Source organism: Equus caballus, chromosome 11 (genome assembly GCF_041296265.1).
Source record: "Equus caballus isolate H_3958 breed thoroughbred chromosome 11, TB-T2T, whole genome shotgun sequence".
Taxonomy (NCBI): domain Eukaryota; kingdom Metazoa; phylum Chordata; class Mammalia; order Perissodactyla; family Equidae; genus Equus; species Equus caballus.
Window position 1 is genome coordinate 26,290,835 of NC_091694.1, and position 15,368 is coordinate 26,306,202.

The 15,368-nt window shown below is 56.0% G+C and overlaps 1 protein-coding gene across 15 annotated transcripts in view; it reads left to right on the top strand.

The window, feature by feature from the left end:
* Positions 1–15,368, top strand: part of CACNA1G (calcium voltage-gated channel subunit alpha1 G) — a 63,168-nt gene that overhangs the window by 4,566 nt on the left and 43,234 nt on the right. For 14 of the 15 annotated variants that reach the window (XM_023652741.2, XM_023652725.2, XM_023652731.2 and 11 more), the window contains exons 2-9: positions 3,664–3,775; positions 3,928–4,061; positions 4,485–4,582; positions 6,724–6,883; positions 7,394–7,694; positions 7,863–7,955; positions 10,093–10,876; positions 12,699–13,075. In XM_023652741.2, coding sequence (XP_023508509.2) covers positions 3,664–3,775; positions 3,928–4,061; positions 4,485–4,582; positions 6,724–6,883; positions 7,394–7,694; positions 7,863–7,955; positions 10,093–10,876; positions 12,699–13,075 — 2,059 coding nt within the window. Of the gene's footprint in view, positions 1–3,663; positions 3,776–3,926; positions 4,062–4,449; positions 4,583–6,723; positions 6,884–7,393; positions 7,695–7,862; positions 7,956–10,092; positions 10,877–12,698; positions 13,076–15,368 lie in introns of those variants that run through there. The other variant, XM_070226300.1, reaches the window with a different exon arrangement.

The window sequence follows — 15,368 nt, forward strand, 5'->3', positions numbered from 1 at the left end:
GCAGATAACATGCTCTAGTTCTCTCTCCTAGAGGGAGAAGAGGCGGAGGGATGGCAGTGGGGCTCCTTGCCCTGCCATTTCCTTTTTGTCTGCTTTTGATGGTGGGTTGTGGGGAGAAGAAAGATCCTCCCCTCTCCTACCCACCTCCCCCTTTGGGATCCACTCCAGCCCGGACAGTCACCATAGCAACAGTAGACATATGACTGCACAGGTCTCTCATAGTCACTATGGCAACCAGTGTCCCCCGTTCCTTTGGTTGCCATGGGGATTTGTCACATGGTTTCCCTTCAACCTGATAACCTGTGGGTCTCCCTACTTCCCCTTCCCTGCATGAGGACAAGACAGCAGCCTGGGTAAGGGGAGTTCATGTGTGAGGGGTCCCTTTAATTACCATGGCAACAAATCCCCACCACCTGGTGACATATCCTCCCGTTGTTATGGCAACAGAGGAACATCACACAGTGACATACGGCCATGTTCCCAAGGAAACGAGCCCTCCTCTGAGAAGGGTGAAGGACCCCCTCACCCTGCTAATTATTCCTTGATTCAGATTGTCCAAGTTTTCCTGTGCCTTGGTGTATTCCCTGTCTTTTTATGTTTTTTTTTCTATTTTATTTTTTATTGAGGTTATGATAGTTTACAACCCTGTGAAATTTCAGTTGTACATTATTATTTGTCAGTCTTATTGTAGGCACACCACTTCACTCTTTGTGCCCACCCCCTCCTTTCCCCTGGTAACCACTAATCTGTTCTCTTTGTCCACGTTTTTGTATTTTCCACATATGAGTGGAGTCATACAGAGATTGTCTTTCTCTATCTGGCTTATTTCCCTTATAACATAATACTGTCAAGGTCCATCCATGTTGTTGTGAATGGGACGATTTTATGCTTTGTTATGGCTGAGTAGTATTCCATTGTGTATATATACCATATCTTCCTTATCCAGTCACCGGTGGATGGGCACTTGTATTGCTTCCACGTCTTGGCTATTGTGAATAATGCTGCAATGAACATAGAGGTGCATGGGTCTCTTTGAATTGCTGATTTCAGGTTCTTTGGATAGATACCCAGTAGTGGGATGTCTGGGTCATATGATATTTCTATTTTTAATTTTTTGAGACATCTCCATACTGTTTTCCATAGTGGCTGCACCAGTTTTCATTCCCACCAGCAGTATATGACCTGTCCTTTTATGTTTACCTGTAGAGAAAGGAGAGTGGTAGAGAGCGGGCAGAATGTACGTGGGAGTAAGGTGAATTGCAAAGGGGGCCCTCGAGAAGGGACTTCAGTGGTGAAGAGCTGGAGGTGGGGTTATTTGGAGGCAGACTCTGGCTATGAGAGGCCCCAGTGTCAGCATGTCGAAGGTGGGGACAGAAGGAGAGACAGAAGGAGGGACAGCTCATCTCCGGTGTCGCTTCTGCCCCTCCCACCCCCCCCCCCCCCCCCCGTTGTTATCATCAGTTCATTGCTACTGAGGCAAACAAGGCAGGAAAACATGAATGGGGAGATACATCTGGCTTCTAGGAAGGGAGATTGACTGATTGATTCACTCATTCACTCATTCATTGTATTGTATTGATCATCTGCTACATGCCAGGCACTACTCTAAGCTTTGTAGGGGATATAAAGATGTAAGAGAGTGCCCCTGTCTCAGCAAGGGAGAGGAGACAAATGCACAGAGCCATGGTAGGAGCACAGCTATTAGAGGGGTCCAAACAGGCATCCCAGGAGCCCCACTTCCCAGAGCTACCCACTCCCCCGTGTAGAGATATCTGCACATATGGGTCCCTTCCCTGCAGAGGAGAGGAGGGGGTGAGCTTGGGGAAAGCAGGCCAGTTCTTGAGGGTAATTGTGTCCTTTCCTTTCCAGATGATTGCCCCAAGGGAGCTCTCTCCCTGTCCCCCTTTTTTCAGGCTGACCCCTGGCTGACCCCTATTCTGGGGAGAGATCCATTGGGCTCCAGCTCCACCAGGAAAACAGCTCCATGGAAACAGAGCCTTCTTTTTATTTCCCCTTCCATCTACTTACCCCAAAAACCTGGAACTATGTTATTGTATTTTTTTACTCTTATTCTTGTGAGGAGGTGGAGATTAGGGAAATTGCAGTACCTTGGGGTATTGGAGTACCTGTCAGCGGGAAGGGATGTGAGTCTGAGGGAGAAGGACCTGAGTGACAGAGGAGGGGGTCCGAGGGCTGTGAGGGGATCGAGGAGTTGTGGGCTCCTGGGGAGGGGCATGGTCTGAGGTTCCAGACAGAGATGGAGTATGGCTGGGACCAGCCAGGAGGAAAGTCCTTGGGTTCCTGGCCAAAGCCCTCTCACTCCAGAAGTGGGGTTATGGCAGCAAGAGTCCGTCTGCTCAGGCCCTCTCCACTCCACTGAGTCTGGCTTGGTGGGCCGGGCCGTGGGCTGCCATGACTCCCTCCCCACCTCCATCCCCGAGGCCTACTCTTTTCTCCAGTCTCACACTCTCTGCTTGTTTCTAGTCTCTGCTCTTCTCCACTCCTCCCATTTTCCTTGAGAAAAATAGGGTGCTTGCACTTATCTGTGAGTCTGGTGCGCAGAACCTTCTAAGGTGTGCAGGTCATTTTGTATATTCTCCTGCACATGGGCTGGAAGTGAGCCCCTTAATAAAATCCGCTATGTGGAAAGACTCAGGGTTTAGAAGGATGCCTCTCTCCCCCTTGCTGCAGAACAGAGTCCGTTTTAGTTGGTCTGGGCTAGGGTTTTGCTAGAAGCCGTGAGAAGATGCGATGGCGGCATAGTCTGTTTATACAGGATACTGTCCATTCTGCACGGGCTGGGGGCTGATGCCTAGCACGGGGCCTGGTGTGTAGTGGGTCCTCATTATTTAAATGTGCGAATGAGTCTAGAGGCCATCCGAGGGCTTTGAGAGGCCAGGGGGCTGGTGGTGGGAGAGGCAGCCTCTGGCTCTGGTGCTGTGGTGAAGGGGCACTACAGCTGCGGGCCCCCTTGTCTGCCTCTGCCTGTCTGTCTGGTGCCAGCATGGGTGTGACAGCCCCTTCGCGGCATGCCTGAGCGCTGTGGAAGCAGCTATCCCAGATCAGGAGCTTGGAAACCTCCATCTCATCCTGGCTTGTCCTGTGACCTTCAGCACATGTCTTTGACTCTCTGGGCCTCAGTTTCCTCAGGTTCTGGGGAAGAAAATGATCTACCCCGGATACTTCACGGGGCTGTTGTGAGCATCAAGTGTGGCATGGTGCGAACGTGCTTGGTAAACTGTAAGGCAGGCATAATCCGACTTGAGGTTTGTGTCACACATCCACATACATTATCTCATTTGCTTCTCACATCTTCCCTGTGAGGTAGGGAGAATAGGATTCAGCTTCAGCAGCAAATTCTCAGTGTCTGGCATTTCCACAAGCACGATCGATTTTATCCCCCAAATGGCTTGTGCAAATAGTCAGGGTATTTGTGGCTTTTCCTGATTTACAGATGAGGAAGCAGAGTCCAGAGAGGTGAGAGGACCAAAATGGGACTGGACCTGGGGACTGGTCTGATGTGTAGGCCAGGGCCTTCCCATCACGACTGGTTGCGTCTCTGATGGGGTTGGGAGGTCAAGAAGCAGGAGGTGCTAGGGTGGGCTGGGAGGGCACGGGCTCGGCTCCGGGGCTGGCCAGCTGTTTCCTTAACCTCCTGGATACCTGGTTCGAGCGCATCAGCATGTTGGTCATCCTTCTCAACTGTGTGACCCTGGGCATGTTCCGGCCGTGCGAGGACATCGCCTGTGACTCCCAGCGCTGCCGGATCCTGCAGGTGAGTGTGTGTGGTGGGGGAGGGGGCTGCTCCTGATCTTAATAATCCTGACACCTTCTCTGCAAGAGGCCCTGACCCCACTGGTGGGGATGGGGGTGGGGGTGTTCCCCCACCTGCTTCTCAGTTTCAGCAGACTCTCGTCCCCACATCAGGCCTTTGATGACTTCATCTTTGCCTTCTTCGCCGTGGAGATGGTGGTGAAGATGGTGGCCTTAGGCATCTTTGGGAAAAAGTGTTACCTGGGAGACACTTGGAACCGGCTTGACTTTTTCATCGTCATTGCAGGGTGAGGGCCTGGGCTGGGGGTGGGAGAGCAGTGGATCAGATCAGTCCTTTCCCCAGGGCCAGGGTTCTCGGCCCCAACCCCCAGCTCAGCCCACTTACAGCACCACTTTCTCCCTGGCTGTCCGCTAAGGCTCCGAGGCTGCCCTGTCTGTAGCGCTGAGTCTGGACTTCTCTGGATTCCACGGCCCCTCCATCCACACCCTCCTCCGTTTGTTCTCTGATGAGGAGTCTGTCCTTGGCTTGGGGGTGGCCTTGCCCACAGGCAGAGAGCCGGCTTTTCGGGGTTCCTTGGTGGAGGAGGGGGAGGAGTCAGAGGTGGTACTGCCCCACCACAGCAGGATTCCTCATTGACCTCTTTTGACCCCCCCCCCCACCGACGGCGGCCTCAGACTCAAAGGGCCTCCCTTTGGGCCCCTCCCTGCAGGATGCTGGAGTATTCGCTGGACCTGCAGAACGTCAGCTTCTCAGCTGTCAGGACAGTCCGTGTGCTGCGACCGCTCAGGGCCATTAACCGGGTGCCCAGTGAGTGACCCCTTGGCCCTCAGCCCCTGGGTGGAGAGCCCCAAGAAGAAATATGGAAATCTCAGACCCTACCCCTACCTTGTGACCACTTACAGGCCACATCAGGGCCTGGCACTCTGAGGCAGACCCCATCAAAGAAGGGCTGAGTGGGCTCAAGTTGGGGGTCATGGGCCAAATGGAGCCCCCACACCTGGCTGTGGCACTGTGAAAGTTGCCTGGAAAGACCCTTCCCCCTCATTTTGCCTGATTTGGGGTCAGAGTGTCAGAAATGTCTCAGATGACCCCTTCCCTCCAGTGAAATAGGGCTGAGTGGGAATGGGGTGGAGAGGCTGGCGGGCCCGGAGGAGTGGGTGCAAAGTGTGATGGCCTTTTCTAGCCAGAACAGCCTCCTACACAGTCTGATTCTCCCTGGTGAGACCACACTGGCCACCCGAGCATGACTTCTCCCAAGACAAGGCCACTCTGTGCCTCACCCTCCTGCCCATGTCCCCTTCCTCCTTCCCACCCACCCCCTTCCAACCCGTTGCAGCAACTGACTGCCGGGACCATTATCTAAATTAAACCGCATTGGTTTCCCGAGCCAGCGCAGCTTTGGCAGCTCTAGCTCCCCCGACATCCTGCCCCCCCACCCTTACTCAGGCCCCCTTTGCAACTCCCCAACCTACACAAGCTGCAGATGGTCCCTGCTGCAGTCCCAGGAGTGGGGGGGGGGGCATGTTTCTGGGGCTCTGCGCCTGATGAAGCAGCAGCCCCCTTTGTTGTGTGTGTGTGTGTGTGTGTGTGTCTGTGTGTGTGTGTGTGTATGTGCATGTGTGTGTCTGTGTGTGTGTGTCTCTGGGTGAGATACAGCTGCCTCTGGGTGGGCGAGCTGCTCGGTGCATCCTTCAGGCGTTGGGGTGTTTTGGTGTTAACAGGAGCTCTAGACGAGGGGTATGCCTGTGCCTCCTCTCCCGCCCCAGGTGACGGCTGGCAGATTTATAGGCTTCTGTCTAACCACCGGTGTAATTCCCTTAATGCAAACCCTGAGGAATTGATCTCAGTTGGAGCACAGAGGAGCTGAAGGGGGATGGGGCTGCAGGAGGGGGAGAGGGACTGAGTGAGAAGACTGGGCTGGGAGGGGCAGAGGCCGGGCAGCGGCAGTCACCAAGAGGGTTAATTAGCTGCTGCTTAGAAGCTTTTTCCCTGGAGGGGGTAGGGGGGCCGTGAGCGGCACTTTGGGGGTAGAAACTAGCCATTGGAGGTCTGTGTGCTTGACAAGGGCTTGGTTGCCTGGGGGCTGGTTCAAACGCTGGTTGGGTCTTAGACCTGGAGTAGGGAGGGAGGGCAGTATCTGTAAGAGGGCTTGTCGGGGCGGGGTTGTGGTGGCTCAACCTATGGAGGGGGTTGTTAATTGATGGCCACTGGAGATGTCAGCCTGAGTCTCCTCAGGCCCTGATGTGGGGATCTGGACCAAGCAGAGAAAAGACTCGGGGCAGGGGGCTCAGAACCATAGTAAAGTGCAGGGCATCTAGGCCTCTGCTGAGGGGCTGGCTCCCAAAGTGAGACTCCTGCCTGCTAACGTCCCTCCTGGGTTCTCTGCCTCAGTTTCCCCAACGACTGTGATGGTGATCATTTAAAAAGGTCAGGTGACTGTGTCTGGTGAGAGAAGGAAGTTGGAGGGGAGTGCGTGTGTGTGTGTGTGTGTGTGTGTGTGTGTGTGTGTGTGTTGCAGAGTGGGATTCGGAAGCAGAAAGTCCTGGCACCTACATTTAGCAGCTCTGTGATACTGGACAAGTCACGTCAGTTCTCTGAAACTCGATCTTCGTCTGTAAATTGGGGGAGAAATCTGCACCCATGATGATGTTGGGAGAGTTAGGAGGGATGCAGTGCAGGAGAGTGGAAGCCGCAGTTACTCTGACTCATCCTTGGTGGTCCTGAGCACTGATTAACATGGGCGGGCCGAGAGGGCTCATGGGTAGGGGTTAGGGGCTGCAAGGGCTGCCCACAGAGTTAGGGGTGTCTGTCGGTCTCCCCTCCAGCTTGAGCCAGGCCGTCTCAGCCTCAGAGGCCCTGTGGGCCCCCTCTGGGAGTGCTGCCAGGCCCATGGCAGCCAGCCCAGCCCGGCCAGCCTGGCGCCCCCAGCGTGGCTTCTGACCCCACAGGCATGCGCATCCTTGTCACGCTGCTGCTGGACACGCTGCCCATGCTGGGCAACGTCCTGCTGCTCTGCTTCTTCGTCTTCTTCATCTTCGGCATCGTCGGCGTCCAGCTGTGGGCAGGGCTGCTTCGTAACCGATGCTTCCTGCCCGAGAATTTCACCCTGTGAGTGGTGCCCGGGGTGGGGTGTGACCTGGGAGTGGTTGTGGGGCTGGGACCTCCCTCAGTCCCCATTGGTATTGACATATCTGTTCTCACACTGGTGACCTGTCTGGTTGTCAAATTTGGCTACATATTGGAGTTATTGGGGAGTTTAAAAATGTACTGAGGCCTTGGTCCCACCCCCACAGATTCTGATTTCATTGGTGTGGGGTTTAGCCTGGGCACGGGGATTTTGAAAAGCCCCTCAGTGAGCCTAATGTGCAGGCACGTTGTAAAGCCACTGCTCTGGGATGTAAGCTTCTAACATCCTGACTCTGCAGCTTCACGTTCAGTCCTCATGTTCCCGGCACCCCCCATGCACACCCACATGTTTCTGCCCCTGCCCGGTGCTTGTCCCCAACTCTGCCCCCTGCCCTGTCATCCTGCATGCCTCAGTGCACTGACCCAGCTCTCCGTTCCCGGGCCCTCGCCCAGGAGAACCCTGCTCCCACCTCATCCCTGTCCCCTCCGCAGCCCGCTGAGCGTGGACCTGGAGCGCTATTACCAGACGGAGAATGAGGACGAGAACCCCTTCATCTGCTCCCAGCCGCGCGAGAATGGCATGCGCTCCTGCCGAAGCGTGCCCACGCTGCGCGGGGAGGGCGGCGGCGGCCCGCCCTGCGGCCTGGACTACGAGGCCTACAACAGCTCCAGCAACACCACCTGTGTCAACTGGAACCAGTACTACACCAACTGCTCCGCAGGGGAGCACAACCCCTTCAAGGGTGCCATCAACTTCGACAACATCGGCTATGCCTGGATCGCCATCTTCCAGGTGGGGCAGCCTGGGCGCTGGGAGATTCTCCAGAACGCAGGCGCCAGGACACAGTCCAGGCTTGGAGCGGTCATTCTCGGGGTTGGGAGGGGGTTCTGGGCTTCTGGAGGAGGCTGCAGGAGGCTCTAGGAGGCCCAGAGTCAGCCTGCCCCTCTGCAACCCCCCCAGGTCATCACGCTGGAGGGCTGGGTCGACATCATGTACTTCGTGATGGATGCTCATTCCTTCTACAACTTCATCTACTTCATCCTTCTCATCATCGTGAGTGACTCCTCAGGCCCCCGTGGGGATGGGGGATCCTGGGGAAACAGGTGGGGCAATCAGAGAGGGGAAGGCTTACCTGGTCTCAGGACAAGTCCCGGAGAGATGCAGGCAGAGAGGGCACCTGTTGTGACGAGTCAGGAGGGAATCCAAGGTCAAGGTCTGACTGTCACTTACCGCCGCTTACAACCCCATCCAGCCCCAACCCTGGGCATCCATTTCTTCATCAGTAAAATGGATGATTCTCAACCCAAGGTGATGCTGCCTCTCCCAGAGGGCATTTGGAAAGGGCAAAGGGTGGTCCTGTTTTTCACCAGGACTGTTGGCATTTTGTTGGGGGGCAGAGGGGAGATGATAAACATCCTGAAATGACAGTCCTGCCAACAAAGAATTGTAGAATTGTTTCACCCCAAATTCCTGTCATTCGGTGTTGAGAAACTGCCTGATCTTTTGTTCCTTCCAGCTCAGAAGTTCCAAGACTTTACGAGGGCAGAAGGCAGAGGCAAAAGTAGCAATATTTAATCGTTTTAATCACTACCATTCGTAGTTAATAATGTAATTGTTACTACTTATAGCTGGTATTTATCGAGCACTTACTATGCACAGTCCCTGCTCTAAGCACTTTCTATGTGCAGGTGCATTTAATCTCCACCACGATCCTCTTACGGTCTCCACTTGCAGATGAGGAAACTGACGTTTCCTCATTTGTCTGACCCCGTCGTGGGCTTTGCATGCTGTGGATTAATCTTGCTGGGAGGGGCGTTGCTGCTAAGGTGTGCTGTAATATCTGCTGTCTGCTTAATCGTCATAGTCCCCTGTGAGGTGCAGGGACTGTGGCCCCATCGCCTCAACGAGAGCTCTGAGCTTGGTCACTGGGCTGCGTAAGTGACTGGAGCTGAGAACTCAACCCCAGGCTAGCGATTCCAAGTGCAGCCTTTTTCCCCGTGTCATCAAGAGGCCAGTGGCAGAGCCAGACAGGGGGACCAGCTATCGAGGGAGAGAGATTAAGATCTAGGCAGGACCTAGGACAAGCTCCTGAGAGAGGTGGAGACAGACTCAGGCAGCTCTTAGTGAGTGACAGTCAGAGGGTAGGCCTTGAGAAAGAGCAAGTCCTCGAGGCCACCCTCTCCTGCCCTTGAAAGCTTCCCTGGTGTGGAAGAGTGCCCGGGCTGGAGGCCTGTCCCCATCCCCCCACCGTCACCTCAGGTGGCAGGGCCAGTGGCTTGGGGAAGCAGAAACGTGGTCTTTTCACTCTGCTTCTCTCCGTGGGCTTGGGGGCAGGGGAAGGAAGCAGACAGGGAGGTAAGGGGCCTGGTTTCCACCCGCCCACACACCCCCTGAAAAATCTTTCCAAACAGCTCTCTGAAATCACACTAGTGAAGCTAATTATCATAATTACTAGGACACAATCTAGAAAAAAAAAATCTGCTTTGTCACTATAAATATTCATTTCCTTCATTCTAGATTGTTGGTCCAGCAGTGGCCATCCCAGAGTCCTGGGGAAATTGAGGCATGGGTTCAGGGTTCAGCCCATCTGGGGGAGGGGAGGGAACAGGGAAAAGGGATACAGGTAAGGCAATGGTCATGAGGATACTGAAGCCCCAAGGTTAAGGGTCTCACTCAAGGTCACGCAGCTAGAATTGGGACGAGCAGCAGGAGTCTTGTGAACAATGTTTTTACCAAGATTTCAAAGATTGAATCCTATGTGAAAACCACACGTCCCCAATATTGCATTCATTTCCACAGCGTTCTCTATTCCTAATGGGAATTGGGGCGGAGTGCTCAGATTCTCCGAGGATGAGCGTGTTTAGCGGCAGAGAGTTGCAGGACAGCATCGTGATCAATAGCAATGCCTTGGAATTCCACAGAGCTTGGCTCAAGTCTTAGCTTTGCTGTGCATTATCTGAATGATCTTGGGCAAATTCCTTGACCTCGCTGAGCCTCCATTTTTTTCACCTGTAGGATGGAGATAACAAAAGTGTCACCTTTTGAGACGATGCTGAGAATAAAATGAGATCAGGCTTAGGCAATCATGGAGCCTGGCACCTGGCACGTGGGAAGTGCTTGGTACGCTGTGGCTGGCATTGTGATTCCCTTTTCTTCAGGACATCTCCTCTTCCTGTCCCCACCCCAACAGGTGGGCTCCTTCTTCATGATCAACCTGTGCCTGGTGGTGATCGCCACGCAGTTCTCAGAGACCAAGCAGCGGGAAAGCCAGCTGATGCGGGAGCAGCGCGTGCGGTTCCTGTCCAACGCCAGCACCCTGGCCAGCTTCTCTGAGCCGGGCAGCTGCTATGAGGAGCTGCTCAAGTACCTGGTGTACATCCTCCGTAAAGCAGCCCGCAGGCTGGCCCAAGTCTCCCGGGCAGCGGGCGTGCGGGCTGGGCTGCTGAGCAGCCCGGCACCCCGAGGGGGCCCAGAGCCCCAGCCCAGCGGCAGCTGCTCTCGCTCCCACCGCCGCCCATCCGTCCACCACTTGGTGCACCACCACCACCACCATCACCACCACTATCACCTGGGAAATGGGACGCTTCGGGCCCCCCGGGCCAGCCCGGAGATCCAGGACAGGGATGCCAACGGGTCCCGTCGGCTCATGCTGCCACCACCCTCGACACCCGCCCTCTCTGGGGGCCCTCCAGGGGGCACAGAATCTGTGCACAGCTTCTACCATGCCGACTGCCACTTGGAGCCAGTCCGCTGCCAGGCGCCCCCTCCCAGGTCACCATCTGAGGCATCAGGCAGGACTGTGGGCAGTGGGAAGGTATACCCCACTGTGCACACCAGTCCTCCACCAGAGATGCTGAAGGACAAGGCACTAGTGGAGGTGGCCCCCACCTCTGGACCCCCTACCCTCACCAGCCTCAACATCCCACCTGGGCCCTACAGCTCCATGCACAAGCTGCTAGAGACACATAGTACAGGTGAGAACGCTGGGTGAGGGCGTGTTGGTGCCCCTCGCCCAGGAGCTGGGTGGTATCCCACCGAAGACTGGTGGTCTGGAGTCAGAAGGACGAGGCTCAGATTCCCATTCTTCCCGTTGCAGCCTTGGGACCTTCAACCAGTCACATCACTTCCATGAGCCCTAATTTTCTCATCTGTTAAGATGGGAATCATAATCCCTACATTGTAATAATAACAATAACTCTCGTGTAACGAGCTGTGCTGCGTGTTCTGCTCCAGCTGTTTGCAATAATGCCTAACAGTTGTGGACCTATTGCTGCATGCCTGTCATGTGCTTTGCAGGCAGAATCCCATTGGATCCTCTCAACACTTTAGGTGATAAGCTTTCTTATTGTCCCCATTTCACTCATGAGAAAAAGGAGGCTCAGAGAGGTTGCGTGACTTGCCCAAGGTTGTGCTGTTTGTGAAGGGTGGACTCAGGACCATTTGACTTTGAGGCCCATGCTCTATACTGCCAGGCTCAGAGGGGAAATGGTGGGTGACTGTGGCCAGCTCTGTGTCCCATGCTAAGGGGTCTCTGTAAACAGGAGTTTCATCCCCTCCCCAGAGGGAAGCAGCAAGTCCTCAAGTGGCTGTGAGTGGGACCCAGCATCTTAGGGGAAGTGAGCTGCTCACCGCCTGTGGGCGGCCCCCAGTCTGACGGGGCGGCAGGCCCTCCTCCACAGGCAGACTCACTGTAGCCGCAGCCCAGGGCCTGTGTTTCAGGAAGGATGCGGCACGTGGGAGAAGTGGTATATTTGTGGGATGTTATGTGGGAATGTGGGCTGGGACAGGAAGGTGCCATCGCAGAACGCAGTGTGAAGGTTCTTGTGCCAGCTCTTCCACTACTCTGCCACGGGACACAAGCCAGTGGCACACGCGCACGTTTCAGCCCCCTCCTGTGTGAGAGGCAGGGCTGGGACCGTCATTGCTGTGAGTGGGTGCTTACTGACGCCCTCCTGTGTGCAGTCAGAAGGGGAAACGTTGCCCTGAGCCTGGTGCCTTCGAGTCCATGCTTCCCCTGGGTGGTCTCTGAGGTTCCTTTCAGCTCTCATCTTCTATGATCAAAGCTGGATTTAAATGGATGTTGATGTTTTGGGATAGGTCACTATGCAGTCTGGTATGTGTGTATGTGTGCATGAAGGTGTCTAGTGTGTATGTGTGCATGTGTACGTGCACGTCTGGTGTTCACGTGCCTATGTGTGCACACGTGTCTGGTATATGTAGGTGCATGTGTATGCACCCAGGACTGGTGCTCTTGTCTGGTGTGTATGAGTGCCCATGTGTGCATGTGCCTGGCACACATGCATTGTGTGATACGCATGTGTCTGGCGGTGCATGTATGTGTGTGTGTAACTGTGTATCTAGTGCACATGTACGTGTCTGGTGTATGTACACGACCACACGTGTGGGTGTGTATCTTAAGAATGCCTTGGAAAATGCTATTCAGAGGAGTGTTGATTCAGGGCTGGCTTCCCTGGGAAGGTGAGAGAGTCTAGGCTCCTTGCTGAAGGCTCCTAGGGCATAGGAGCTGCCCAGGACCTCAGAGGACATCAAGGCCACCTGTCTGAACCGTAGGACACCAGCGGTGACTGTCAGTGGGATGCTATGGGCATTTGGAGGCAGTCTAGTGCTCAGGACTGCCCACGGTGCAGGGCCTTCAGCTCTCCTGGCCCCTAAGTGCCTAGCACCCCCTCATTGTAGCAACTCCCAACTCCCCCACTCGTTTTATGCACACTCAGAGGGAAGGGCCACCCCAAGTAAGAAACCCGGGAACCTCTAACCTCTCCCCTTCTGTCCCAGGCACCTGCCAACGCTCTTGCAAGATCTCCAGCCCTTGCTTGAAGGCAGACAGTGGAGCCTGTGGCCCCGACAGCTGCCCCTACTGTGCCCGGGCTGGGGCAGGGGAGGTGGAGCTCGCTGGCCACGAGATGCCTGATTCAGACAGCGAGGCGGTTTATGAGTTCACACAGGAAGCCCAGCATGGCGACCTCCGGGACCCCCACAGCCGGCGGCGACGGAACCTGGGGCTGGACGTGGAGCCCAACTCTGTGCTGGCCTTCTGGAGGCTGATCTGTGACACCTTCCGGAAGATTGTGGACAGCAAGTACTTTGGCCGGGGGATCATGATTGCTATCCTGGTCAACACACTCAGCATGGGCATCGAATACCACGAGCAGGTAGGGTGTGGGCACGGGCACCGTCCTGGGGGCTGGGGACCCTCCCTTCCTTGCCTCCCTCCTCCTGTGTTCAATTTCCTCTTCATGCTGCCAGCCTGCAGGGCAGGGAGGAGGACACGAGGAGATGCAGCAGTGCATGGGGACTCTGGAGAGTGACAACCAGTGAATGTCACTCAGTCTTTGAGTATGGAGATTGCCCAGGGCAGGGACAGGGTCTGAGCTGGGCATATGCTATCTGGGAAGGCTTCTCAGAGGAGAAGGTCTTTGAAGGATTTGAATGAGTGCCGAACATCAGATGTGGGTAAGGCCTCTTTGGAGGGACAAATCACTAGAAGAGATTGGGGTCTTTGGAGGAGATATGGTGGGGAGAGAAGGTGTCGGGGGATCCCCCAGCGCAGTGCCAGGCCCTTCAGCATTCATTCACCTGATTCAGTATTAGGGGTGGGATTGCCTAGAGGCAGAAGGAGGCCGGGTCGGTAGGAGGGAGGAGCGGAGGGTTGGTGGCTGTGCCTGCGTGGAAGCAAGGCCTATCGGGGTCGGGCGGGAGGCCATCTGCTCCTGGCCTCCATTCTGGGAGCCTTGCTGTGAGCGAGGCGGCGCTGGGTGGATGAGAGGGCCCAGCATGGCGAGGGGACTTGAAACCATTGTGTTTGAGGAATCGTTCTAAGAAGCAGGATGTTTAGTCAGGAGAAGAGGAGGCTCAGCAGGGACTGGCAAGCTGTCTCCAAATATTTGAAGGGCTGTCGTGTGGAAGAAGGAGCGGCTCGTTCTGTGGGGCCAATGGCTGCAAGCTGTGGGATCTGGGCTGATGGGCAGGAGGCATTCTCCCTCTCAGAGCTGTGTGAGGACAGAAGGGGCGGCCTCGGGGACCCCACTGACTTCCCACCCCCTACACGGACTAGGGGTGGGAGCATAGGGTTCTTTCCAGAAGGCAGCCCTTCCTCCCAGTTTGGCCTTCCAGGTCACCCCCTTGGCTGATTCCTGGAAAAAGGGAGGCGGCAGGCAGGTGCCGCAGTCCACAGGCCCTTCTGTGCTCTTCTCGTCTATGTTCTCGCCTCCCTGGGGCTCGGGGAGGGGACTGGGCCGCCAGAACCTGACTTTTCCTGCTATGGAACCGTGGCTACGGACCTCCCCAACCCCCTAATCAGGGGTAGAGGCGGGTCGGGGTTGGAGTGTGAAGGGGGCGCCTGCACGGGTGTGTGTCGGGGGAGTGACCACAGGGCGGGGCCTGGGCTCTGCCGAATGGTGCCCAGGGGAAGGGGAGAGGGGGTCTGGGTCGAGGCTGGGGATCATAGATCCACTGGGGCTGGAGGCGATGGGAAATGTTCACTTTTCTGGGGGATCTGAAGCTCCGGCCCCCCACTGCGCTGACTCTCTCTCTGCCATGTTGTGAGCACTCAGCTCTTACTCCGACTGCCCCGTCTGGCCAGGCACACCCCAGCCCCAGCCCCTCCCCCATCACCATCGTACCAAGTTGTGGCCTGTTCCTCTTGCCTGAACAGCCAGCTATGCCCTGTTCCCTCCCTCTGGAGGTGAGGTGCAGGGGGGCAGGACACGGGTGACAATGCCAGCAGGTGCAGAGTGTGGCACTGTGGTGGGCGTGTTGTGTCTAGGCGCATGGGGCGTGGGTGTGTGTACACAAGCCCGCTCAGCCAGCCTCCCGGGGAGAGGCACTCTGCTCCGCTGGGCTGGCAGGGGCAGCATTTTCTGCTGCAGGGACCCGTCATGAAAGCCCCTAACCTCCCATTACCCCAGCTCCTGAGCCTGACGTCAACCTCCTCTCCCTCACCTCAGATCTGGCCCTGGTCAGATGCCCCTCCCCCAGGGTGCACCTCCTCAGCGCCTCCCCCTGGGGGACGGCGTGCCCAGCAATCTCTGCCCAGCTGATGCTGCTGGTGGAGGCTTAACTGCACTGGGAAGAAGCTGAGTCACAGAAACTGAGGGCAGATGAAGCCGCAGCAAGAGGGCTTTCAGGTAGATGTCAAGAAGAACAGCCCCTTGGGGAGGAAGTAAAAGCGATCAGTCAAGGATGCCTGCAGCATCTCCTTGCCCAAATTCCTAAGGAAAGTCAGGGATGGGCCCCCCAAGCCCTCAGCAGCAGGGAGTCCCTACTCAGTGGTAGCACCATGTCTGCTCCATGGAGGCGTTTGTCCCAATACCTGGTTGCCGAGGGCCCCATAGGGGTGAGTGGGAGTCCCCAGCAGGCCGGACGGATAACTGACTGCTGCCCGGCAGGCTCAGAGTCTGGGGGTGGTGAGACGTCCCAGAAGCAGCCATGGCCCTGTGCTTGCAG